General features: G+C 31.6%; 1 protein-coding gene across 1 annotated transcript in view; it reads left to right on the top strand.

Annotated features, from left to right (window-relative positions):
• spir (spire type actin nucleation factor) overlaps nt 1-27679 on the top strand; it is a 116648-nt gene that overhangs the window by 20400 nt on the left and 68569 nt on the right. Inside the window, exon 2 of the mRNA XM_090158187.1 lies at nt 18372-18415. Coding sequence (XP_090014313.1) covers nt 18372-18415 — 44 coding nt within the window. The remainder of the gene's footprint in view (nt 1-18371; nt 18416-27679) is intronic.

Below are 27679 nucleotides of genomic sequence, written 5' to 3'. Positions count from 1 at the left end.
ATGATAAGGCCCTCGTTATTAGAGATGCCAATGAATCTATCCGATTTTTCGAAAACAACAACTTTACTGGAGAGCGTGTTGCCATCTATTAATGGCACAGGAATCTAAAATTCAAAATAGCGAAACAAGATCGTCGTCAGAGAACCATTGTAGAGTATTAGACAACTTAAAATCTACTAACGTGTAAGTGGACTTCAACCTAAAGTATGCATCAATTACTATAATTTGAGCTTTTGTCAAATTTAAAAAACGAGCCAATCAACGAGAGGGGTACTTTTATGTCTCGCCTTTTGGGTGAAAATGTAGCTTAAACATCTTGTTTTGAGCTCGATGCTAGTGACATCTGTTGAAAAATGAGCTAGTACACGTCGGGCCGACGCTTGCTTTAAGTATTCATAAAATGAATTAAAAATAAAATAAAACTACTAATCTGGTGGTTTTTAACATTATAAATGCAATATTTCCTTATTGACCACTATTAGGCACTATTGGCCAATTTGCGACTATTGGTCTCGACTTTTCTTTTAAGTGTGGCTTTTTAGGAACACTGGTCATTGGTATTATTTAAGCCACGGTCACTCTAGAGCTTCAAAACTAGTTTAGGTCGGTTTGCATGCCAGTTTTGACCGCCGACGATAATTGTTTGTTCACACGTCCGAAATCGCTTCACCCCGGTTCGCTTATAGCCAAGGCTTAACGTCATTACAAATTTTGACCAGAATTTTGAAAATACTAAAATGTATCCCAAAACAATTATTTAATCATGCAGTATTATTATTTGACATTATTTAGAATTTTATTCCCATTATTTTGGGAAAAAAAGAGCAATTTTCCTCCCCCGCCTTGTCGTTTTGAAAGCGATTCTAAGCGAACCGACTTGGACGAGTTGCTTCCCGAACCAACACGAAGTGATTTCTCACGCTGGTTTTGAAAACAAGTTATCTAAAACGAAGCGATTTTAGGGGTAAGTGTGGACCTGGCTTCGGAGGTCTTTTTTTATGTCTGTGTGAAACTAGTTTTTAAACGGTTTGGCGAGCTTGTTTCTATATCTCTCCATCGGCGAAAATAATGGCTTCCGCGTAGAACGTTTGGATTTGATCGGGGGCTTGAAAATAACGTAATTAGTAAAGGCCCTGAAATGAAAATTGAACTTGCTCGAATGTTTGAATGGGAAAGATCGTTCCTCGAGATTGTAAATAAGCGCCATCTGGTAGCAGGGGGGAATCTATATATCAAATGGTAATTTTGTCAGCTTGTGACATAAACATCCGGTTGTCATCCATTGTTTTACTCGTCCACGTTTAAAGATGAATTAAAACTCTTTAACGATGATTGTACCTTCAATTTAAATGTTTATGTCGCTACATCTAAGGTCACTTCCGCGCCTGACACCCGCTATTCATTCATTGTTGCGCGAAGTATGTGACCCGTTCATTCAAGTTCATATGATTTTAACGGTATTCTGCCGCCCGTAAACAAATCTACAATCGTTATTGGTTGGTTTAAAAATATCGGAAAAAATTATTTTATTGAAATGGGATTTTTAATGAAATGGGATTTTTAATGAAATGGGATTTTTAATGAAATGGGATTTTTAATGAAATGGGATTTTTAATGAAATGGGATTTTTAATGAAATGGGATTTATAATGAAATGGGATTTTTAATGAAATGGGATTTTTAATGAAATGGGATTTTTAATGAAATGGGATTTTTAATGAAATGGAATTTTTAATGAAATGGAATTTTTAATGAAATGGAATTTTTAATGAAATGGGATTTTTAATGAAATGGGATTTTTAATGAAATGGGATTTTTAATGAAATGGGATTTTTAATGAAATGGGATTTTTAATGAAATGGGATTTTTAATGAAATGGGATTTTTAATGAAATGGGATTTTTAATGAAATGGAATTTTTAATGAAATGGAATTTTTAATGAAATGGAATTTTTAATGAAATGGAATTTTTAATGAAATGGAATTTTTAATGAAATGGAATTTTTAATGAAATGGAATTTTTAATGAAATGGAATTTTTAATGAAATGGAATTTTTAATGAAATGGAATTTTTAATGAAATGGAATTTTTAATGAAATGGAATTTTTAATGAAATGGAATTTTTAATGAAATGGAATTTTTAATGAAATGGGATTTTTAATGAAATGGGATTTTTAATGAAATGGGATTTTTAATGAAATGGGATTTTTAATGAAATGGGATTTTTAATGAAATGGGATTTTTAATGAAATGGGATTTTTAATGAAATGGGATTTTTAATGAAATGGGATTTTTAATGAAATGGGATTTTTAATGAAATGGGATTTTTAATGAAATGGGATTTTTAATGAAATGGGATTTTTAATGAAATGGGATTTTTAATGAAATGGGATTTTTAATGAAATGGGATTTTTAATGAAATGGGATTTTTAATGAAATGGGATTTTTAATGAAATGGGATTTTTAATGAAATGGGATTTTTAATGAAATGGGATTTTTAATGAAAGGGATTTTTAATGAAAGGGATTTTTAATGAAATGGGATTTTTAATGAAATGGGATTTTTAATGAAATGGGATTTTTAATGAAATGGGATTTTTAATGAAATGGGATTTTTAATGAAATGGGATTTTTAATGAAATGGGATTTTTAATGAAATGGGATTTTTAATGAAATGGGATTTTTAATGAAATGGGATTTTTAATGAAATGGGATTTTTAATGAAATGGGATTTTTAATGAAATGGGATTTTTAATGAAATGGGATTTTTAATGAAATGGGATTTTTAATGAAATGGGATTTTTAATGAAATGGGATTTTTAATGAAATGGGATTTTTAATGAAATGGGATTTTTAATGAAATGGGATTTTTAAGGAAATGGGATTTTTAATGAAATGGGATTTTATGGTTTTTAAACCGAGACATTTTAAAGCACGTTTTCTTAACCAATTGATTAATAATTAACGTAAAACGGTAATGTAAACTAAAATTTTAATTTAATCTTAATTAAATTTAATTATTACTTTTAATTTAGTTATCTGTAAATTGGTGTTGCTACAGAAAATTATTTTGTAAATTTTAATAAATACATTAAAGTGTAATTTGAAAGTACATTCAAATTTAAAAAAAAGTAATGATTTAAGTACAATTTATTTATTACCTATGGTAACCCTGTTTAAAAATCATTTAATTAACTGATTTAAGTAAGATTTATATATAATTCATGGTAACTTCTAACCCTGCTTAAAAATCATTTAATTAAATGTCTTAAGTAAAATTTATTTATTATTCATGTTAACGCTGTTTAAAAAACCTTAAACTAACTGATTTAAGTAAAATTGGTTTATAATTCATGGTAACTGGTAACCCTGTTTAAAAACATTTAAGTAACTGCTTTAAGTAAAATTAATTTTTATTTCATGGTAACCCTGTTTAAAAAATTAATTAACTTATTTAACTAAAATTTATTTATAATTCATGGTAACCCTGTGTGAAAAGATTTGATTAATCAATTTATAATTGATATTTTCGAGGAATATTAGCTACAGGGTTCGTACAGAACCTGGATATCCTGGAAAACCTGGATAAGTCAGGGATCAGTAAAATGGAGGAAAAATGTCAGGGATAAGTCAGGGATTCAAATAATTTCGTTGAAAGTCACAGGGATTCAAATAATTTCGTTGAAAGTCAGAGATAAGTCAGGGATTTTAGTTAGACAACCAAAGCAACCATTAACAAAGAATTTTTGACCTAAAGTAATAAATAAAATGTAACCAAAAAGGTCGGGAATATTGGCAAACATTGGTCAGGGACAACCTGGAAAAGTCGGGGATTTTAGATCAGAAATTTTCGTACGAACCCCGAGCTAGTAGCTAATTGTATCGAAAAAATTAAAAATATGTAATACCTTCAGAAGTAAATGATTAGAATATAAATTTTAAAATTATTAATACTTGGTTAACAGTAATTTTGTAACATCAACTGAACCATCCATCATGTGTTTACGTTGCTTTTAAGCGGTGCAAGAATGACGTTTAATTACGAAAACAAGAATTTGCGGTTTTTAGTTCCTCGTCATCGATCAATTATGTTACGCGTATCGCGATCTCCAGATATCGATAAGGAATTATTATGGCTTTTTAAACTTTATCTATATGATAAAATGCCGCTTTTATTTTTGGAAAGGGGCGTGTTATACGCGTTATTGATTGCTGGCTTTATTTGTAGTCATTTTCTTGAAGAAATTGATCATGTCTATTATAAAATTTATAAAATTTGTAGAAGTGGGGATTTTTAAACAATTTTTTTAATCTACTGGGTGTCACAAAGGTTTTCTACCCGCAAGTTTTTTATTAAATTTTTGTGATCCTAATAAGGCGAAAGACGTACTTAATAAATTATGAATATCTTTTCATTATACATGCTAGGTAAAATACAAATTTTATCAATTAGTTTTCATTGACAAGCTATGTCAAATATAAGTATTGGAGGAAACTTAAGATACGTCTTTTGACCATGATTTATTTGATTTAAATTTTAGATTTTTTATTTTATTAATTTTGTTTTAACATTTTGAATCTTTACTCCTCGCAAAATGATGAATAATTTAAATACATGTAACTCGAATTAAAATTAATCCTTATTCATATTTAATTAGTACTTTTAATTAAGTTTCCACGTAATTGGTATTTCTATAGAAACTGTTTTTGTACACTTCCATAAACACGTAGTTGTTTACCCGGAACCACTCCTTCTGCGTTGAGTTTGAATGTTCTCTCCCAGCTGGTTTAAGGGGTTTTAACCCGAGTTCTTCGGTTTCCCCTTTCCATAAAAACTTGTAGTGGTTAACGGTAATAGTGAGTGTAGGGAGCTGTTGGTTCGCGGCCACCTGTTTAAAGGCATTAAAAGTCGCTAGATGACTAGGGCCTAAGGTGGTGGTATTACAGGGTGACCAGACTTCCTATATTTCATATTTTTTCCTATATTTTCAACGCCTTCCTATAAATTCCTTTAATTTTACCTTATTTCCTATATTTTCCTATTATTTAACCAGTTTTCATTCATTTTACTGGTTGTACTTATTTTGATTTTCAATTTTATTTTGAATTTCCGCCAAACAATAGTTGTCATAATACACAAGAATAATAACTTTTGTTTTTCCGTGTAGTTTAACCCAAAAACCTTTCGTCGTCGTGTACCCATATGTATCCTATATTTTACTTTATTTTGCCTATTTTTATATTTTCCTCTATTTTGCCTATTTTTATATTTTCCTCTATTTTGCCTATGGTGTTTCCTATATTTTCTTTTATTTTACGCATTTTGCATCCTATATTTTCTTATAATTCGCGTTCAATTTTCCTATTTTTCCTATAAATTTTTTCGTATAATTTTCCTGGTCACCCTGGTATTAGCATAGCTGATTATTATTATTATTAATATTAAAAATAATAATAATTGACTTAAATCAGTAATATTTAAAACAAAATCATTTAGATTAAAGATTGAAATAAAATGATTGAATTTAGGAATTTTTGGGAGCACCTCTTTTTATAAATTGTGAGATATGGATTTCTCGCCGTCAGGTCACGTTATTCGCAACCCCCCCAAAATAGAATGACCAATCCCAACAAACTGCGCGCGCCTTAGACAATTATGACCCGCTGCGATTCTTGGTATCAGTGAACGGTTTCTATACCAACCACTTCAATTCCTAACAGTGAATCCCAATAAAATATCGACGAAATTTTATCATTTTATTAGCTTAAATATTATCGACTAGAATAGATAAAATGACGAATAAAATTTGAAAGTAGAGCGTTTTCTTAATCCCATAAATCACGCAAAGTATGTGTTGATCCGACTAGTGCAATGGCCTCTCGCGAATATTATTGTTGTTGCCTTCATTTCGGATCGATATCACCGCGGAGGGGAGTTCACCCTCGCTTCGTAAGGCGAAGCTGTCTCTCGTATTGTTAATAGGAAAGCTCGCAGCCAAATCAATAATCGGCCTAGTTAGTCTGGCGTCGCCTCTCGACTCCCATCAGCCAAATCTCACTTTTATGCCGGCCCTTTCTCAGCTAACGTTGCCTCTAAGTTCGCCCATTTACGGAATGTGTAGTGACAGAAGTATATCATCTTTTACGAAATAAGTATCCGTCTAGGCTATAGAAAATTAAACCTTTTGGAATACTTGAAGTTTATTCCAATGGGCGTGAATTTCTCGTCAGGCCTGGAAAAGTCGGAGTTTTAAAAATTAGTCTCAAACAAAGTTGTCACAAGTCAGGGAAAAGTCGGGGAATTTTAAATCAGACCTACAAAGTCGGGGAATTTTAAATCAGACCTACAAAGTCGGGGAATTTTAAAATAGGCCTACAAAGTCTGGGAATTTTAAAATAGGCCTACAAAGTCGGGGAATTTTAAAATAGGCCTACAAAGTCGGGGAATTTTAAAATAGGCCTACAAAGTCGGGGAATTTTAAAATAGGCCTACACAGTCGGGGAAGTCAAGGGAAGTTTAAGAATATGAGAAAGGTTAGGGAATTTGAAAGTAGGGCAACAAAGTCAGGGAATTTTAAAATTTGAGAAAGGTCAGGGAATTTGAGAAGTAGGCCTACGAAGTCAGCGAATTTGAAAAATTTGGGAAAGGTCAAAGAAGTTGAAAGTAGGCCTACAAAGTCAGCGAATTTTAAAAATTTGAAAGGTCAGGGAAGTTGAAAGTAGGCCTACAATCCTGATTTAATAAATTATATTTTTCCGATGCAATAACTACATAGAAAGTCAACTATTTTTCTTTATCGAAACGTATTTTGAGAAATCTGGGTAGAGAAATGGATACTTCTATCGTCAGATAAATATTATATACTTCTGGTAACGTGAAAGGATCTTTTCGGTTTTCGAGCGCGCACTTTATTTGAAGACGCTCGATTTAATTTTTCCCAGGCCATTTCTGCGTACTTTGAGAAAGTGGGCTAATAGTTTATTCTTCGAACACGAAAGTCTTATCGCGTTGATAAGACGCTATTTTATAATTTTTTAATTTTTATCTGATCTATTCGACGGGCGAACCTCTTCCCCCCGCGGGCTATTGTTCTAAATTTAGAAAGTTCATGAATTTCAAATTAAAAGCGGTGTCTGTCTGTCTTGGAATGTCGTGGGCGGGTTTCAGGGTCGTAATTAGATTTTAATTATGGATCTTGACCGATAATTTATGCGCACTTGTAGTTTAAATAGGGCTGGGTTGTATGCGGCGCCTCTGGTGTTTTTAACGGGGAAGTATTTAAATTTTAATATTACCAATTACCTCCGTTTTAAAATAACTCTGCCTTATATTTATTTTTTTCTCAAATTTATCTTGAAAAATAGTGTGATTTATAATCTATATTTAAATTTAGAGATTGTTTAAGAAAATCTTGTTTTAAATTTACATAATGTATTTCAATATGCGGAATAAAATTGCAAAAATTCGTTAAGAGTACAAAGCAAATCTGAAACAAATGATTAAATTGTAATTAAATTTAATTAAGGTTTAACTGAATTCTATATTATTATTATCGTAGAAGCAAACTCATGTGTACTGTGAAAAAGTCATTAATTTTTAATAAATTAATTCAAAATCAAATATAAAAAATAAATTATTTCTAAATAAAAAATAAAAATAAAAATATTTCAGTAAAGTAAAAATAAAATTATTTCAATAAAGTAAAGTAAAAATAAAATTATTTCAATAAAGTAAAGTAAAAATAAAATTATTTCAATAAAGTAAAGTAAAAATAAAATTATTTCAATAAAGTAAAGTAAAAATAAAATTATTTCAATAAAGTAAAGTAAAAATACAATTATTTCAATAAAGTAAAGTAAAAATAAAATTATTTCAATAAAGTAAAGTAAAAATAAAATTATTTCAATAAAGTAAAGTAAAAATAAAATTATTTCAATAAAGTAAAGTAAAAATACAATTATTTCAATAAAGTAAAGTAAAAATACAATTATTTCAATAAAGTAAAGTAAAAATACAATTATTTCAATAAAGTAAAGTAAAAATACAATTATTTCAATAAAGTAAAGTAAAAATACAATTATTTCAATAAAGTAAAGTAAAAATACAATTATTTCAATAAAGTAAAGTAAAAATAAAATTATTTCAATAAAGTAAAGTAAAAATACAATTATTTCAATAAAGTAAAGTAAAAATACAATTATTTCAATAAAGTAAAGTAAAAATACAATTATTTCAATAAAGTAAAGTAAAAATACAATTATTTCAATAAAGTAAAGTAAAAATACAATTATTTCAATAAAGTAAAGTAAAGTAAAAATACAATTATTTCAATAAAGTAAAGTAAAAATACAATTATTTCAATAAAGTAAAGTAAAAATACAATTATTTCAATAAAGTAAAGTAAAAATACAATTATTTCAATAAAGTAAAGTAAAAATACAATTATTTCAATAAAGTAAAGTAAAAATACAATTATTTCAATAAAGTAAAGTAAAAATACAATTATTTCAATAAAGTTAAAATTAGATTAATTCGATTTTGATTGAAAAATCAGTGCCAACCTTGGGAGAAATTTAAATTGTTAACAAAAACATATCCTTGATTTTAAATATTTTGTACAAAGATCTTTCGAAAAAACGATAAAGAAAGGGAAATACGCTTAAGTCGATTTACTTGGTTTTAAATCTAAGATAGAGTTAATAGACTACGGTTATAATTTGGTAGTTTTCACTATCTAGACTACAATTATTGTGGAGTTTCTCCGAGACGTGTGTCGCTGTTAGGTCAGCGATCTCTACGAGTCAACAACAATAGTATAAATTCTCATTTTGTCGGTCATCCGAGCGGAAGCGTCCACTCTCTCGCCCTCAGCCCTTTCTATCAAGGTCTCCTTTACAGCGAAGACGATAGCCTCGAAAGGGGGTAAAGTTTAGACCTTTCGAGCTTATTGCGCGTAGTCAAGAGAGACCGTATCCCACCGTTTGAAACATGGTCGGTGTCCGCTCCATCCTTTCGAACACTCGTGCCAAAATTTTTTCTTTTTTGTTGCAAGATTTGAAAAAGAGAAATTTACCGTGACATCTTATCTTCATTTCTTTTTGAATGTCGGCAAAAAAATTTCATTTTATTTCGGTAAGGCAAAGTCGATTTTGGAAGTTGCAGCTTTTCGCCCGAATAATTTGTAGTGGCGAGTCTGCCTTCTTTATTTAGTTTACCGGGTTTTGTCAAGTTTATAAATAATGTTAGTATTTATAAACGGTAGGGTGGGTTGTATTTGGAGCAGAAACTTTGCTTCAAGTCTACGTTCTTTTAGATTATTATACTTTTTTTAGAATGAATTTAAGACAAAATAACTTGTAGATTAGGCTCTTGATATTTCAATAATACGGGATTGCTACATGTCATTGAAATAGGTAAATTAGGGAATTTTAAATTAGGCCTACAAAAGTCGGGGAAAGGTCGGAAAATTAAAAAAAAATTGCAGAAAGTTAGGGAAATTTCAGAAATTACAAAAAAAATTCTGGTAAATGTCAGAATTTTCAAAAGGTTTGGAAATAGTAAGGGAATTTAATTTAATTTTGAATATTTTATTATGGTAATTATTACTATAGTTGTGTCACAAATTCTGATTATTATTTCGATACTTAGTTTCAAATTTTTTTACGTTGCAATAAATTTGGTTTGGCGAAAAACCTTATATATATATATAGTAAAATATAAGTTGATGTATGTACATTTTTTAAATTTCGATACAAGTGAAATCTAAAGTTATAAATTGTCTAATTTTTGCCTTAAAAACGGCAGTGGAAAACCTGAAAAAGTAGGAGAAATTTTAATCTGAAATTATTGTAGCAACCCTGTATTACTTCAGGGTTTCCACGGTATTTGGGAAACCTGGAATTCCTGGAAAAGTCAGGGAATTTGAATATGGCTCTAAAAATCAGGGATAAATCAGGGAAAAGTCAGGGAATTTGAATATGGCTCTAAAAATCAGGGATAAATCAGGGAAAAGTCAGGGAATTTTAAAAATTAGTCTAAAAATCAGGGAAATGTCCAGGAAATTTAATTTAGGTTGCAAATAGAAAACCTTTACTTTAAATATAGGGTAAAAAATTCAAAGTTTTCGCACAAAATAAGTCAGGGAAAATGTCCGGAGGTGGTCAGGGAAAACCTGGAAAAGTCAGGGAATTTGAATTTGAAAAAAAAACCCTGTACTTCCAATTAATTTTATTCATACAATTGTAGATAAGTTAGGATTATTTTACATAATTTAATTTAATGTAATATAAAAATTATTAAAAAAATGGATGGTCGTACGGAAGTACAAACCACCCGTTTGTTCCTAATCAAATCACAAAAGCGTGAAGAATAGTAGCGTTGAATTACCAGTTTGGCAAAATCACCGGTATTTTTCGAAATTTTATTTTCACGGTTCAGCGCTACTTCGATTCTCGACAAATATAGTTATTATCCATCAATGATACGCCAAACCAACCAATTTATTTAACATAGTTCCTTAGGACTAAGTAAATATAATATATAAATTTCTCGGAGATCTCTATAGCTTTGAAAGTAATATTATTTTGCGCATCTTCTTAGTCAAATTGAAGATCTCGATTAATTTTTTTTGGGCATTATCCCAGGTCATAGACCCTCGGTATAATGTATAATTATAAAAATAAAAAGCTTTTTTTACGGGAATTTCTATACTTAAGCGTTTCACGCGTGGTTGTGGTTTGAATCTCTCTAATTATTTATTCCAAAACGTGATTTGAAATTAAAAGGAGAACATTATAGAATTTTTTTCATTGTCTTCTCAAATTACTTTGGAGAGCTCTTTAATTTAAGAGTTTTAGTCTTTATTGTGCCTATTATTTTTCTTCTAAATACTTCCTGCAATCTAAAGAAGTTTGGTTTGTGTTTTTGAGGGGGTTATTTTGGTTGTAACCTTTGAACCTTGAAAGGTTAAATTTAAAAGGCCATTTTGGGTATCGTTTAAATTTGGTAACTTTTGAGATTTGGAACGTTTTATGGAGTATTTTAGATCCGTTTCAGTTTTTAGAAGTTTGGAATATGGTAGAATTTTACAATATTTGAGATTGGTTGAGATTTGAAAATTTTGGTATTTTTTACGATTTTTAAAATGTTTGATATTTGTTAAGATAACATATTTTGCGGCGATTTTTTACGATTTTTAAACTGTTTGATAATTAAAATTACATCATTTGGAGATTTTAAAAGATTTTTAAAATATTTAAGATTTCGTTAAATTACAAATTTTCTTGGATTTTTTACGATTTTTGAAATGTTTGATATTTCTTAAAATTACATAATTTGGTGGGTTTTAAACGATTTTGAAAATATTTGAGATTTGATAAAATTCCATAATTTGGGAATTTCAAACGATTTTTAAAATGCTTGATATTTGCTGAAATGACATAATATGGGGGGTGCTTAACCGTTTTACTTTTTAAAATATTTTAGATTTTTTTAAAATTGCATAATTTTCAATATTTATATTTGGAATTGGTTTTATATTAAAAAGTTTTATTCCTTCAAATAATTTCTGACCTAAAAAAAATTTAATACTGGTTAAAAATTGATAATTTGGGAAATTTTGAACGCGTATTAAAAGATTTGAGATTTAAAATGAACCAATGCTATCCTCAAAGTGTAAAATTAGACCAAGAAACACAGGGACGTCGCACGGTAGATATTTCGCGCCCGAAGCTTCGTTGCGGCTGCCTATTTCCTATTTATCTCGCGCTGTGTCGCTAGTAGCGAAGGCGTGTCAATTTTTATTGGCTATTTGAGTCACGTGCACAGTCCTACAATCTGTCAGCACGTGACCTGCAACAGCATGGCTCCTAATTTTTTTTGTATATTTTTTAATATTTGTGTCCCTAAAATATTAAAAATATATAAAATAATTTAAGAATGTGTAACTGTTAGCTGATTATTTTTTTCAAGTACTTTAAAAAACGTTATTTTTATCTCTTATGGATGGCGTCTATTGATTATCTGTATCACCTAACCCCCCTCTCCCTACCGCAGCCGCAACAAAGCCCCGCCGAAAAATAAAGCGTTGGGTATGCTATGAACGAGACGTCCCTGTTTTTCTTGGTCTAAGGTGTAAACCTCCACCGTCTAACCGGTTTTTTCTAGAAAAATCCTCTGGTATGGTGTTTTGCTAGATAAAACCGGGTTTTATAGGATTAATCCGGATTTTTCCAAAAATAATAATATATGCGTTTTTTAACTTATTTTCTAGCCCTTTTAAGCACGTAAAACTAGTGAATCGTCGTCTGTTTATAGTTCCTATCTCTAGACCGCCTGAGAGAACGTTTCGGGAATTTTCGCGCTCGCTTTACGCTTACAAGGAGACGACCCGAGGTGTAACGCACCGATTTGGTTCAAACTCGGGGGTTTGGTAGACCTTCATGTAACTTGAAACACCCTAAAGGGAAATGTCTCCATAGGCAACCGTTTTGCCATGGCAAACAAAAATGTTTTTGACAACACGAAATGAAAATTTTCCTATTGAATATAACATGGGAATTTGACCAAATGTAAGGGTACCCCTGTAAAGATTTTAATCAACTTCGAACTTATTAAAAATTTTTACAGGGGGTACCCTTAATATTGGTCAGATTCCCATGTTATTTTCTATGGGAAAATTTCCATTTTGTGTTGTCAAAAACATTTTTGGTTCTCAGTATTTTATTAATATGCTAGTGACATCATAATGCCGATTTTACGGAAATGATAAAGCAATTGCGCCCAGGGTTATAAGCCACCGAATAGAAAAGATTTGTCCGGGAAATTGTTGGATGAAGTGGCCGAATTTTTAGGAAAATCCGGATTTTATAAAGTGGTTTAAACCGGGTTTAACCGGGTGGATTAATCCGGACTGGTATCTACTTTGCCAACCCTGCGTCTAATGCTTGATCTTAAAAAGAGCAGAAGATAAAATACAGGTGTTACGTCTCAATAATAGCTGACGATTTCAAGACGGACAAACGCAATTTATAAATTTCGTGAGCGCCTTCTGCCCTTCCCCGTAAAGAAAAGGCGCTAGATTTGAGTGTTAAATTTCAACCGTAATTTTAATTTAGCTCAAGGTCCTTCTTAAACGAACCTTCCAAAAATCAGTTCCTTTGTTTCATCGCTAACAGATGCTTGTTCGAGTATTTATCACTTCCGATCTGAGTGGAAGGTCACGTTTCCGTCCCGAAGCGGGGTTAGGGTTAGTTAGTGAGTTCCCCGTCTCACCCAATTACTCCTCCCAAAGTCAGCTGTTTAAATAGTGAAGCTCGAGTCGTATTTAGCACCTTCGAGTGATTTCGACCTCGACTATAGATACACACGTACACACCCTTTGTGTTGCGCCAAAGATTATCTTAATCGAGCGTGTTTCCATTGAAAATGTTTGGGTGCTCTCCCTCCCCGAGAAACCAAAGGCACCCCCCGAAGTTACCTTTTCGATTCTTATCCGTAACCACACGCAACTCGCGCTTTCATTGTTTTTAGCCGCCAAATCAAAAATTTAATGTTCTGGTATAATCTTAAATAGAAGGGTGTTAGCGAAAACGTTCGGTTTGATAATAAGGCGGTATAATTGGGGTAGCTTTTTCTTCTATAGATCCTTCGTACGATATCCGATAATTCGATCTAATCGAATATCAACACGTTTTTATGCCTTTTACGCATCGTTTTCGGTAATCGCGATTTTTACGCTTCGATGTTGAATACGCAAATTAGAGGGAAAAGTGGTTTAGTTTCACGTACGTTCTGGTTTGTTTGTTTAGCGTGTATTTAATTATAACGCTTTAAATTGCGCAGTGACCATATCTCCTATATTTTATAATTTTTCCTATATTTTCAATGTGTTCCTATAACTTCCTATAATTACTATTTTCTTATTTTTTTTCTATATTCGTGAAAATGTTTGGGCTCCTGCTTTTGCAAGGCTTCCAATGTACCTATAATATCTATAAATTCGTATATTTTTAAATTGTTCCAATTTTTTCCTATTTTAAAAAAATTGTACCTATAATTTAAAGAAATTGTCATTAAATAGCTACTAAAACGCTTATGGGAAATACACTAAACACCTTAACTTTTAGGAAATTTAAAAAATCACTTAATAATAATAATAATAACAATTATCATAACTTATAAATAATAATAATAATAATAATAATCACTTAATAATAATAATAATAATAATCACTTAATAATAATAATAATAATAATAATCACTTAATAATAATCACTTAATAATAATAATAATAATCACTTAATAATAATAATCACTTAATAATAATAATAATAATCACTTAATAATAATAATAATCACTTAATAATAATAATAATAATAATAATCACTTAATAATAATAATAATAATAATAATAATAATCACTTAATAATAATAATAATAATAATAATCACTTAATAATAATAATAATAATAATCACTTAATAATAATAATATTATTAATGATTTATAATATCTGTAGGACGGTGGTTAGCACTTATTTCCCTGGCTGCTGTAAGCAGCGTTATGCCATTCTTATGAAATCTGGTTTTTCAAAAAAACCAAAACACAAAACGTGTTTCAAAATTAAAACAGAAAAATATTTTAAGTAAATATTGAAGAAATATTAAATGTGATAGAATTGTTTTTGAAGTATTTGACTGTTGTTAGTTGTTACAAGGGTTTTTATGGGGTAGATGTTCCTATATAATCTAAATCTTATTTTTCAATAGAATTTTACCTATAAATTCCTATATTTTCTGTATGTGTATGTTAAGTTTTTATAAATCCTATAATTAAAAAAACGCTGGGAGCCCTGCTGTTGCAATTATGTTTTATCCTATAAAAAATTACAAAGTTAGAAAGAATTTTAGAAATATTAGAAATTATCGCTAATTATTAAACCAAATCCCACCTTAAAACCATGGATTTTCACTTCATAAGTACTTAAAACCTATATTTTCCTTTATTTTGCAAACAATCCCTAATATAAAATCCAATAAATCTACAAATTTCATGTTTTTCATTTGTTAGAGTTTTCCGGTGGGTCCGGCACTTCCAAATTTGTGTACGGGATTTTGAATCTTGGAAATTATTTCAAAAATCAAACTGATTTTAAGATTTCAGAACGCAATTATCGGTGTTGATTTCTTGTTTTTTAGGCGGATTTCGAGATTTTGGAACCGATTTTCACCGAGATTTCGGGATTTTTAAGTTGATTTATAGATTTATAAAATCTTTTTTCTCTGGAGTTAACGTAATTTGTACAAATGTTGGACCCCTCGGGAGTTTTTTGTGGTCAAACAGAATTTTTTTCCTTTTTTTATGGGTTATTTTAATGCTTATCCGGTTGATAACTTTTTGGTAGATGGTTCCACTTTGAATTAACGGTATTTGAATAATATTAACATTTATTCAGTTGATTGTTTTGGGATCTAGTTGATACTGAAATGTTGGCTAAATATGTATAAAAATCTATTCACATTTTCGCAAAATATTGGCATAATAACAAATTATTACGTTAGCCAAGTTTTGAAGAACGATTTTTTTATGGCTTAGGCTTAGATACAAATATTTACATAGAATAATTTTTATACACATTTTTTTTATTCGACAAAAACAAATCTTTCCAATCTGTATTACTTCAATTTGACGTATTTTGTAGTATTTGAGGTATTTTTTGTAAGAGTGCTCTTGTCCAAAATTTAACGTGTTTCGCCAATTCGAGTCGCAAATAATTTACCAACTATGTATGGCAAAAACTTGGCTAGTGTGAATAAGCTTTAAGTTTTAAACTTAATGAAAACCTTTTCAATTAAATAGATATTTTGAAACAATATAATTCGTGTTACATACAACCTTGAATATTTTAATTATTTAATTTTAATCATTTTGTGTCTACATTGTTCCTTTATATTAATTTATATAAAATTTCCGGTGGAGCACCTACTTTCCCATTTCTGCCCTTAGGTTTATCAGAAGGCTAGAGTCAGTGGTGTAGCCAGGATTTGGTTTCCGGGGGGGGGGGTCAATTGTAAAAAGTAAAAAATTAAAATATTTGTACGTATGACCATACGTTTCCCGGGGGGGGGGGGGGGTGCCCATTGCCCCCCCGGCTACTCAACTGTATAAGATAATTGGCGCTAGTTACGTTAAAAACAGGATCCAGTGCGTGTTAGCAGACGAGTTTTTGATTCAGAAAATAATCCCTTTTGACAAATTTTATTTTTAAGAAAACTTACGTTTCGCAGTACTTTTGTTAGTTCTATTTAGTTTTATTCTGGTCGAACAACAAACTTTAAACGAGAATGCGCCATCTAACGGTTTGTTTGATAAACTATTTAGTAGTTAGGCGGAACTAAAGTTTTACTTTATTTTTAGTCGTATCGCGTTCTCGATTCAATCCAATTTTGAAGCAATAAAAAAGATTACGCCAGTGGAAAACTTTCCAGAGCCCAATCGGAGAATTTCGACATTTCCATTTTCGGCAGTACGGTTACAACGTAGTAGAGTCAAAGGCGAGGAATGGGGTAAAGTCTTCGCGTGGTGGCTACTAACCGCGCGATCCAGTAACTCTTGTTAGTCTCTTAATATATCCGCGTGCCTTCCTTTAGGAAACCCGGTCTCGTTTCGCGAAGAGAAGGGGGTTGCCATAGCGACCGATCCCAGAAATCAGCGGGCAAGCCTGAATCGTAGGAGTATACTAGTTCCGCGTAAAAATGGTTGAATGGCACGAAATAGAACCCTTTTTTCGAGGCCTTCCCTCTGTATCCAGGACGTTGCCTCTTTGCTCGGGCTGCCCACCCAAAATATGCGCTTATTTTTACACAACCACGCCGGAATGGTTCGATAAAATATATATTATCGCCAGACTTTTGACGTTGAGAGCTTTTGTCGCGGGCGTTGGAACTTATCGCGTAAGATTGTTTTATCTTCTTTTGGGAAATGTCGGCTTTGACAGTCTTTTGCGCAATTTATTTTTGGTAGCCTAAAAAGATCTTCATCAAATTACTACTAACTTATCATTTTAAATATTATATTACATTTACAATTTAATTTAAAATATTATATTACATTTAAAATTTAATTTAAAATAATATTACATTTAAAATTTAATTTAAAATATTATATTACATTTAAAATTTGATTTTAAATATTGTATTACATTTACAATTTAATTTAATTTTTTATTACACTAACAATTTAATATTTTTTTTATTACACTAACAATTTTATTTTATTTTTTACATTAACAATTTTATTTTATTTTTTTACACTAACAATTTTATTTTATTTTAAGCTAATTCTACGCGGCTAACAGTTTCCCCTACAAATTTTCGATGGCTGGCTTAACCTGCTAGCTTCCACGCCATAAATACCTAGTGAAACCAACCTTTAAACAAACATTTAGAATTTTTTAATTGGTCCAAATTTAGTTAGTTTTATGTATTAATATTTTAAAATTGTTGGACAATTATTTTACATGTTTTTTTGTCTTAACGTTTGATTTTATTAATTAATATTTTATATACCTGAACGTTAAGTTAATTAACTTAAATATTTTGTTGCCTTGGGTATCAGCGTATCAGCCTAGCTGATTATTGATTATTATTTTTAAAATTACGTTTTAAGCAATTTGAGGACTTGAAGTTATTTTTCAAATTGCTGGATATCTAAGCTATCAAATCGGCTCTTTCTTGCCGAATTGGATTTATCAAAAATTTAAAATCAATTTTGATAGAAAATTATTCAGTGTTGGAAACAGGGTTGGAACTTTTTAATTTTTTGTTCAATAAAAATCCAATCAATCGATTTTATTTTAAATCGTATTTTTTAAATTTTATTGAGTTAATTGATTTTTATTAACGTAATATTTAACTTTATAAGTTAGCTAATCTTGCATTAAATGAAATCTTAATTAAATATTTTCGTTTTCTCATATTTTCTTTGTAATTTGTTTTAAGAATCAATTTTTTTTCATATTTTATTCTGTAAATATTTAATTTTTTTAAAAACATTTTCCCATTTTTTATTCCTACATTGAAATACATTGTGTGCTTTAAATAAATGATTTAAAAAAAGCCCTTGATTTAAATCAAATTTGTTTTAAATTAGCCAATTCTGGTTAGAAATGTTCTATTAGCTACAGTCACGTGTAAAATATTCTTGCATTTCCTTACATAGGAACAGATTTCAATTTGTAGAACTTCGTTAATTCTAGCCCATTTTAGCTGGAACTAAGGCGAGTGACTAATCCCGCTCTGATTAGGCTTAATTGGAAATATCAGCCCACCACTTTTTGTACCGGAACTTAATCGATTTTTTTTCTGTTCACAGGGGGCGTTGGAGGTCCACGGAAGTTGGCGATGCAGGAGTACAAAGTAAGCCATTGACACAAATATTTAATTCGTTACTACCATAAGTTAATAATTATTTTGTCACATAAGTGTCGGACACAAATTAAGCGTGGGGGATTTTGATTCTGTGGTTTTGCAAGGTGGCCACGCGTCAGGGAATTTAAAATAGGCCTAAAAAGTAAGGAAAGGTCGGGGAATTTTAAGAATGTGGAAAAATCCAGGGAATTAAATTTTATCTTGACACTTTTTGAAAGTAATTTTACTCTAGTTATCTGACAAATTCTTTGATTATTATTTAGTTCCTTTAAAGTTTTGTTAATTTTTTTAATGTCGTAATGATACTTTTGTACTGAAATGTGGGTGGATTTTAATTTATAAACTTCTGATAGAAAGCTAAAAATTGTCAAATTTGGGAAAAATCTCTTATAATGACCAGGAAATTTAATCTCAAATATTGTGGCAACCCTGTTTTGTAAATACTGCTTTTGGGATTTTAGAACTGATTTTAGCCCAGATTTCGGGATTGTTATGTTTTTTGAAGTAGTGATTGTCCACTCGGTCAGTTCTCGGTCTTCTTATCTGAGTCATTTCTAGAATGACCACACATTTTTCGTGGCCTTTATACCAATAGGGACTTGGCAGTGCTACGTCAGTTTTTTTTCAATAGTTTTTATCGTGGGGAGAAAATATTACCACAATGGCGGCCATGGCCAAAGCTGCGGATGCCAAGTCTCTATTATAAAGTCTAATACGTGGTCTTTGCATCGTAGCTAAAGTGAGCGCCCGTATCGAATCGTTTCGAGGCGTATGTAAATTCGGTTTTAAAGTTGCTTATCCAGGGTTGCTTCGGAACCTGGAATTCCTGGAAAAGTCAGAGAATTTGTATATGGTATAGAAATGAGGGGAAAATCAGGGAATTTAAAAAAAATTAGCCTAAAATCAGAGGAAATGTCAGGGAATTTAATTTCGGTTGAAAATAAGAAACTTTTAGAAAAATAAAGGTTAAAAAAATACAAAATCTTCGCGCAAAGTAAGTCGGGGAAAATCTCCGGAGATGGTCAGGGAAAACCTTGAAAAGTCAGGGAATTTGATTGTGAAAACACTGTGGCAACCCTGTTATTGTTCTCACTGGAGGTGCTTGTTTTTCTGGGTATGACGTCAATTAGTTATCAGTAATTATTTCAGACTAGCTTACATATATATGGTAAATAATTCTAGACTTACGCTTGCACGGGTCATAATGGTGGGGTGGCGGAGTGGTTAGCACTTTCGCCTCGCAGCAAGAGGAGCCGGGTTCGATCCCAGCTTGTGGCACTGGGTGAAAACTCGGAACAACTCCTTCTGCGTTGAGTTTGCAAGTTCTCTCCCCACTAGTTTAAGGGGTTTTCCCCCGAGTTCTTCGGTTTCCCCTTCCATAAAAACTTGTCTAGGTTAACGGCAATAGTTAGTGTAGGGAGCTGTTGGCTCGATCTCGTGGCATGCAGGGCTTTCCACCACCCTCCTACGCATTGTAACCCGGCCACCTGAATTAAGGGCTTCAAAAGTCGCATGATGACTTAGGCCTAAGGTGGTGCCTTGGGTATTAGCCTAGCTGATTAAATCTAATTTTATTTGGTTGAAAAAAAAAACCGAAATGATAGTCGTAAAAATTGGAAGCCCCTCTCTCGCTGGTTTGAGTCTATTTGATCGATTTCCAAATGATCGAACGGGTCCCATTTGATCGAATTTTCATTTGATCGAATTTGCATTTGATCGAACAAAATTTGATCGAAAGCTACTGTAGGGTAAAACTACTAGTTTTTGGGAGTAAATCGAAAAGGCAACGGTGCATACGCGCCGATGGCGCGCGTACATCAACCTAACGTAACCTAACCTAACCTGACCCTATTTATATATATCAAAAACAACGGGCCGTTATCGTCGATGTCATAAAAAATTCCATCATATAGTGTATAACGTAAAAATCTCTTCATCTTTGTGGCTTAATACAGTTAAAGCAATGAATTATTCCATCATTATTCCTTCCGCACTTCATATTGACTTTCGGTAAAATAAAAACATACCAACTGGTACTTTTGAATTCGATCAAATAGTATTCGATCATTTCCAAGTGGGTTAATACCCCTTCTACCCAACGCCTTCAAGATCGGTATAAGATCTTGGATACCTACCTTCGAAGAAAAAAGGGAAATGTCCGAGACAGCGCGAATGAATCGAGGGAGTCGTGACGAGTCTAATGACATTTACGAGGCCAATAAATGAAGGCGACGTCGCCGGCTGGAGATCAATCTCGATTTCTAGAGCGCTACTTCCTTCTCCAGAGCGCCGCACTTCGGAACGACACCGTTTATTCTAATCTTTCTTTATCACGGTCTATTCGATTGCGTTACGAATAATTTATCCGATTGCTGCCAGATATGTTTTCGAAATGTTTACGCGCTCAAGCCGTGGATAGATATTGGGCTCGAGCGTTGGACATATTTGGTTCCTAGTTTTGCGCTTAAGATTTGCTCGTGTTTTGTTCTCTATTTTGAACACCATCTTTGGACATATTTTGTTCCTAATTTTGCACTTAATTAGGCACAAAATATGAGCAAAGCTTTTGAACATAAGGAACAAAATTTATCCAAGGCTTATGTTCAAAATTAGGCACAAAACATGAGCAAGGCTTATGTTCAAAATTAGGACCAAAATTCGTACAAGGCTTGTGTTCAAATAAAGGCACAAAATATGAGCAAGGCTTAAGCGCAAAATAAGCCTTGAACAAAATTTGTTCCTTATTTTGCACTTAAGCCTTGCTCATTTTATGTGCCTTATTTTGAACATTACCCTTGGACATATTCTTTCCCTAGTTTGGCGCTCAAGCCTTGGATATATTTGCTTCCTGATTTTGTACATAAACCTTGACCATATTTTGAGCTTATTTTCTCGCTTAAATCGTGGAAATATTTTGGACACGTTTTGTTCCTAATTTGCGCCTAAGCTTTTGACATATTTTGTACCCAATTTTGCGCTTAAGCCTCGGATATATTTGCTTCCTGATTTTGCATCCAAGCCTTGGCGATGTTTTGAGCCTAATTTATCGCTTAAACCGTCGACATATTTTGAACACGTTTTGTTCCTAATTTGCGCCTAAGCTTTTGGCATATTTTGTCCCCAATTTTGCGCTTTAGCTTCTTGATTTTGGATTTAAGCCTTGGCCATGTTTTGAGCCAAATTTAGCTCCTAAAACTGTGGGCTTTAACGATGGACATCTCATGGTTTCCATACAATAAGTTTTTATTATGTTTCCAAACTGCATTATCGGTTTCAGTAAAATAGGCGATAGCATAAATTGCAAGGTATGCTGGGTAAAATTTCTTTCGGGAAACATTTGAGCGCCATCAAACGGTAGAAACCTTTAAAAATAGTCACGTGCTTTTGAAATTGCTTTAAAGTTTACCGTTAAACAAGGACTTCCAGCTTCATTCAATAAATCTTTAAAAGATTAACTTTAAATATGTATACTTCTTAATAGAAAAAAGATTAATTTTTGAAACTTAATTTAACGATGACTCGTTCTTAAGTATTATTGTGATAGTTATGTTTAGTCTCTGACTAGAAAATTGTAAAAAATAAAACACTTGGACTAGAACACGTTTTTAACCTAGGCTTATTGTAGCAGCCCCTATGTTTTGACCACGGCCAACCCCGATCGCGGAAGTGCTTTATAGAAGTTGGCGGTGCTATGACGAATTTCCGGGAACATTTTAACAAGTTAGCTAAGACCAAAAACAATTCATGCTATGATAGCATTGCTATCGCTTATTGGTAGAGTTGACAAAGTTTCAAAGGAGAGTACCCGAGGTGTTTATTGCCGATTTAGTTCAAAGTCGGGCGTAATGTAGACTTATATGAGATATGGAATTTCCCAAAAGGAGACGTTGCACTACCCATTCGATTTTCTATGGCAACCGTAAATGTTTTTGACCACTTAAAACAAAAAAATATCCTTGCTTGGTTACCTACGAAAAGTTTTCAAAAATTTGAAAATCACGAAATGGGTAATTTGGATCACATTTAGGTAAATTTCATCACGTTTAGGTAAATTTGAACATTTTTGGGTAAAATGTTTAGAAATTTTGGGTAAAATAAGGAAAAAATCTTATTTTTGTTTAAGTGGTCAAGAACATTTTCGGTTGCCATGGCAAATCGAATGGGTAGTGCAACGTCTCCTTTTGGTAAATTTCATACCTCATAAAGGTCTACATAACGGCCGACTTGGAACGAAATCGGCTATAAACACCTCGGGTCCTCAAATCCGCGAATTCGGACACGGCCTAAGGCATTCGAAATATTCGTCGTAAAAGATAAGGCCACCAGGAGTCACTCGCGAATGAACTCCGAGGGATTTTTATCTAAGAAGGACTTTATCCGACACAGGTATCTCTCAGTCGTTCTCTCTCTGGCATATCCGCGTTTTCTCCCCATTAAAATCTCGTTAAATATTTAGCCTTTTTCTTTCGGTGACTAGCCTCGGGTTGAACTTAATTTCCAATGTGTTTACACTTCGCCAAAAGCCGAAACTACACGCTATTTATCTCGCGTATAACGGCTTAGACAATTTAGTTACGAGGAGTGGATTACTGGCCTCCAACCCGTGTCTTATACCGCGTTTTCACGTCCCCGCCGGCGACAAATACGACTAGACGTGATTGCCGTAAACATTTATCAAAAAATATTCGTTTTTTTGGATTTATTCAGTTACGCCGTTGTTCCAAAAAGTTAAAATTTCAGCACGATATCAATTGATATAGTTTTCTTTGGTGTATTTATGTAACTTACTATTTTAAAAAAAGTAATTTTAATGTACAAAATAGATGACTTTATATAACACAATTTTTTTAAAATTGAATAAGCTTCTTTATTATTTGGTTAAGATCAAAGTGTAGTATATTTAAGTGTAGTATATTTAAGTGTAGTATATTTAAGTGTAGCTTAAATGAAATGGCTGTAGTATATAGGCAACTTTAAAATATTTATTTAGTACAGAATAAATGACATTTCATTTCATCGAAAAATGTTTTAAACGGTGTCGTCCTTTTGTCTAATATCAAAGTAGTATATTTTTATAGCTTAAATGAAATTGGTGTATATATGCATCTTAAAAATATTTATTTATTACAAAATAAGATTTAATTTCCAAGAAAAATATTTTATTAGCTGTTGCATCCTTTTGGCTAAGATCAAAGTGTAGTATATTTTTATAGCTTAAATGAAATTGCTGTATATATGCACCTTAAAAATATTTATTTATTACAAAATAAATGATTTAATTTCTAAGAAAAATATTTTATAAGCTGTTGCATCCTTTTGTCTAAGATCAAAGTGTAGTGTATTTTTATAGCTTAAATGAAATTTGTGTATATAGGCACCTTTAAAATATTTTGTACACAATAAATGATTTAATTTCAAAGAAATATATTACCTTTTATAGCTTAAATGAAGTGGTTTCGTCCTTTTGGCTAAGATCAACGTGTAGTATATTTTTATAGCTTAAATGAAATTACTGTTGATAGGCACCTTTAAAATATTTATTTTGCACAGAATACATTACATTTAATTTCATCGAAAAATATTTTAAGTTGTTTCGTCCTTTTGGCTAAGGTTAAACTGTAGTACCTTTTTATAGCTTAAATGAAATTGCTGTATATAGGCACCTAAAAATATTTATTTATTATAAAATAAATAAATTATTTCAAAGAAAAATATTTTATAAGCTGTTGCATCCTTTTGTCTTAGATCAAAGTGTAGTATATTTTTATAGCTTAAATGAATAGGCACCTTAAAAATATTTATTTTGTACAAAATAAATGATTTAATTTCAAAGAAAAATATTTTATAAGCTGCTTCGTCCTTTCATCTAAAATCAAAGTGTAGTACCTTTTTATAGCTTAAATGAAATTGTTGTAGATAGGCACCTTTAAAATATTTATTTCGTACAAAATGACTTCTTTAATTTATTCTTTATTTTGCACAGAATAAATTACATTTAATTTCATCGAAAAATATTTTAAGTTGTTTCGTCCTTTTGGCTAAAGTTAAAGTGTAGTACCTTTTTATAGCTTAAATGAAATTGCGGTAGATTGGTACTTTAAAACTATTTATTTATTACAAAAATATTTTTCTTTGAAATTAAATAATTTATTTTGTAATAAATAAATATTTTAAGGTGCAAATCTACCGCAATTTCATCAAATAATATTTTAAGCTGTTTCGTCCTTTTGTCTAAGATCAAAGTGTATTATATTATTATAGCTATTAAATGAAATTACTGTAGATAGGCACCTTAAAAATATTTATTTCGTACAAAATGACTTCTTATTTATATCCACAAATATTTTGTAATAAACTACTTCGTCTTTTGGCATAGATCAAAATGTAGTACCTTTTCATATCAGCTGTTAAAAGTATCTGACCACGTCGAACATAAAAAATGGATCGATCTCTAAGATACATACTCGCTCGACCCAATAATTATATCGGTAGATCGAACTAAATCCTAGTTTAGTAAATATACTATCGCGAGTACTTGGCTACCCGTTGTCATGGAAACTAATCTTGCTCGGATGGGGTCAAAAAGCCTTCGGATTAAGTAATGGCGGACTCCGCCTTGTTTTTTTTATGGGTCCATTAACGACGGCAGAGGTAGAATCCATTACAGAAATCAGGCGCTAAATTAAAGGAGGCGGAAAAAAGACATTTAACCAAAAAGTCGACCGTTCGTCAAATGTGGTATTTTTTCCCAGTGTAACTTTTGGGAAGAATGAGTTGGTTTTAGGTTAGAAGGCGTTCAGTTTTCGCTCGAAATTGAAAGTGTACGGGTTGAAAATGTCCGTGTGAACTTCCACCCCCCCCCCCCTATGCCTTATACAAATAAAATTCCTACACCTTTTTAGAAAACTCTTTAGTAATAGCCTAGCGGGATATCTGACCGCGTGACGTCATCCCACGACTTAACAAGTTGGCCTAGTCCATATTACTGACGCACATACGTGTGTTCACACTAAAATAAATGTATTTGTTCTCAAAAATATTTTCTTTTGGTAGTTGAAAAAGCAAGCGTTTTCGGTTTAATTGTAGAATTATAACTCAATAAATATAAAAATTGATGGCGTACGCTTTTTAAATTGAAACCGGTCTAAGTCCAACGGTTCCCCGAATAAATATGGAATGACCTTGAAGACATGGTAGCACAAGTACTATCTACGTTATTAACATCTTTGTTTTTTATGTTTCTTGGCTATGCAATCTGAAAATATTAAATTTCTAGCAAATTATTAGCAGTGAGCCGGGCATTTTTTGTGGAGACCCTGTAGTGGCAATACGAAAACTTAAACGATTTTATTTTAAATTAACACCTAGATTTTTGCTCACGAGCTTGAGTGGGAAATTTGAAATGTACAAACTAAGTATAATGGATTTCTCAAAGATCAATAAGCGAGTTTCAATAGCCATCTATCGGCTTTTTAAACAGGGTTGCCACACGTTAGGAAAAAGGCAGGGAATTTAAAAATAGGCCTTAAAAGTCATGGAATTTTACGAATTTGTAAAAATTCAGGGAAAGGTCAGGGAATTCAATTTTATCTTGACACTTTTTGAAGGTAATTTTACTCTAGATCTATGACAAATTCTATGATTATTATTTATTTCTTTGAAAGTTTGGCTAATTTTTTCAACATTGCAATAACATTTTTACTGAAATATAAGTCCATTTACATTTGTTAACTTCTCATAAAGAAAAATATAAAGTAAAATTTTGGCCTTAAAAAGTCGGGGAAAATTTCTTACAATGGTCAGGGAATTTGAACCTCAAAGTTTTGTGGCAACCCTGTTAAAATAACTATTAGGATGGTACTTGTCACAACAAAGGCAAACCTAAGCTGACGTCAAAGTATCATCCTCGTCTGCTTTTTCGTCTAACATGTGTCAGATATTATTGAAACTCGCTTATTTCAGCGAAATCTAATAGATGTGCTGTCCAATTATTCTAATTATACTTAAATAGTTTATGTAGTGATGCCAATATATTAATTTATTTGTCAAGAAAAAAAGCAACTAATGTTTAAAAAGAATTAAAATAGTGTATTTGATTAAAAAAATAAACAACACTACCACCAATTCATAAGTCTCGTCACCAGACTTATCGGTGCAGGGTTTTAAAAAAATTAAGGTACTCAAATTTTGTGTGGGTGTTGCATTTGGAACCTTTTGCGGTGTACGCCGGCCCAGATTATTCTTCCCAAGTTAAAATCAGCCCACCGTCGTATTTTAGGGCGCTTTTAAAAAACTTTTTTTTTTCATTTACCGTAACTTCAAATAAAAAAAATCGTTAAAAAAACCTTCGCCAGTTTGAAAATATTCTTCGTCAGGATATTACGAAGGTTTAAATAAACCCACTCTTAAATGACTACCCGAAACGGGTTTTTACCGCGTTACGAACTTTAATTTTTTTTCTTTTACGTTAAATATGCAAATTACAAGTGTGTAAAAAAATGCGTAATTAGTAGCTTCGGAATGTTTACTTTTGTTTTTGCCACAATCCATATTTCTAAATATTCGGTGGCGTATGCAAATTAGTTACAAAGGTGAATTTGTCGGCCCAGAGGTATTTAACCCCTTTGTATGTTAATTAATTTTTGTTTCGTAATTAACCCCCTTTATAACGTGATTAGCGTTTTTTTCTTATTCAATCACTGAACGACTTTTCAGTATAATTTACAGTAGAAGGGGAGTATTTCCATGTAATTGTTTCATAGGGCGTTTACTATGACGCAATTTAATTAGTCACTCATTTTTTTGTTTATTTAATCTATGCTTATATAAACAAATAATTACGCAGCTAGATATGCTTAATTTCCAATTAAATTTGGACCGTTGCACCGTTGCGTTAACTAATTATCGTTCGGAATGAAATTGATTCACGTGTTTTAGTTTTTTTAGTATTTTGTTTATGAAATTCCTTACGTTCGCGATTTTATAACGACATATTGGTTATACCATAGTACATGGAATACCCGGAATCGCTGGAAACGTCGGGGAATTTTAATGTGGGTCTAAAAGGCGGGGAATTTTAATGTGGGTCTAAAAGGCGGGGAATTTTAATGTGGGTCTAAAAGGCGGGGAATTTTAATGTGGGTCTAAAAGGCGGGGAATTTTAATGTGGGTCTAAAAGGCGGGGAATTTTAATGTGGGTCTAAAAGGCGGGGAATTATGTGGGTCTAAAAGGCGGGGAATTTTAATGTGGGT

This window comes from Leiobunum rupestre, chromosome 9 (genome assembly GCF_980474605.1).
Source record: "Leiobunum rupestre chromosome 9, qqLeiRupe1.1.hap1, whole genome shotgun sequence".
NCBI classification, from domain to species: Eukaryota; Metazoa; Arthropoda; class Arachnida; order Opiliones; family Sclerosomatidae; genus Leiobunum; species Leiobunum rupestre.
The sequence above is the reverse complement of the archived record's forward strand: the minus strand, read 5'-3'. Positions and strand labels throughout refer to the sequence as shown.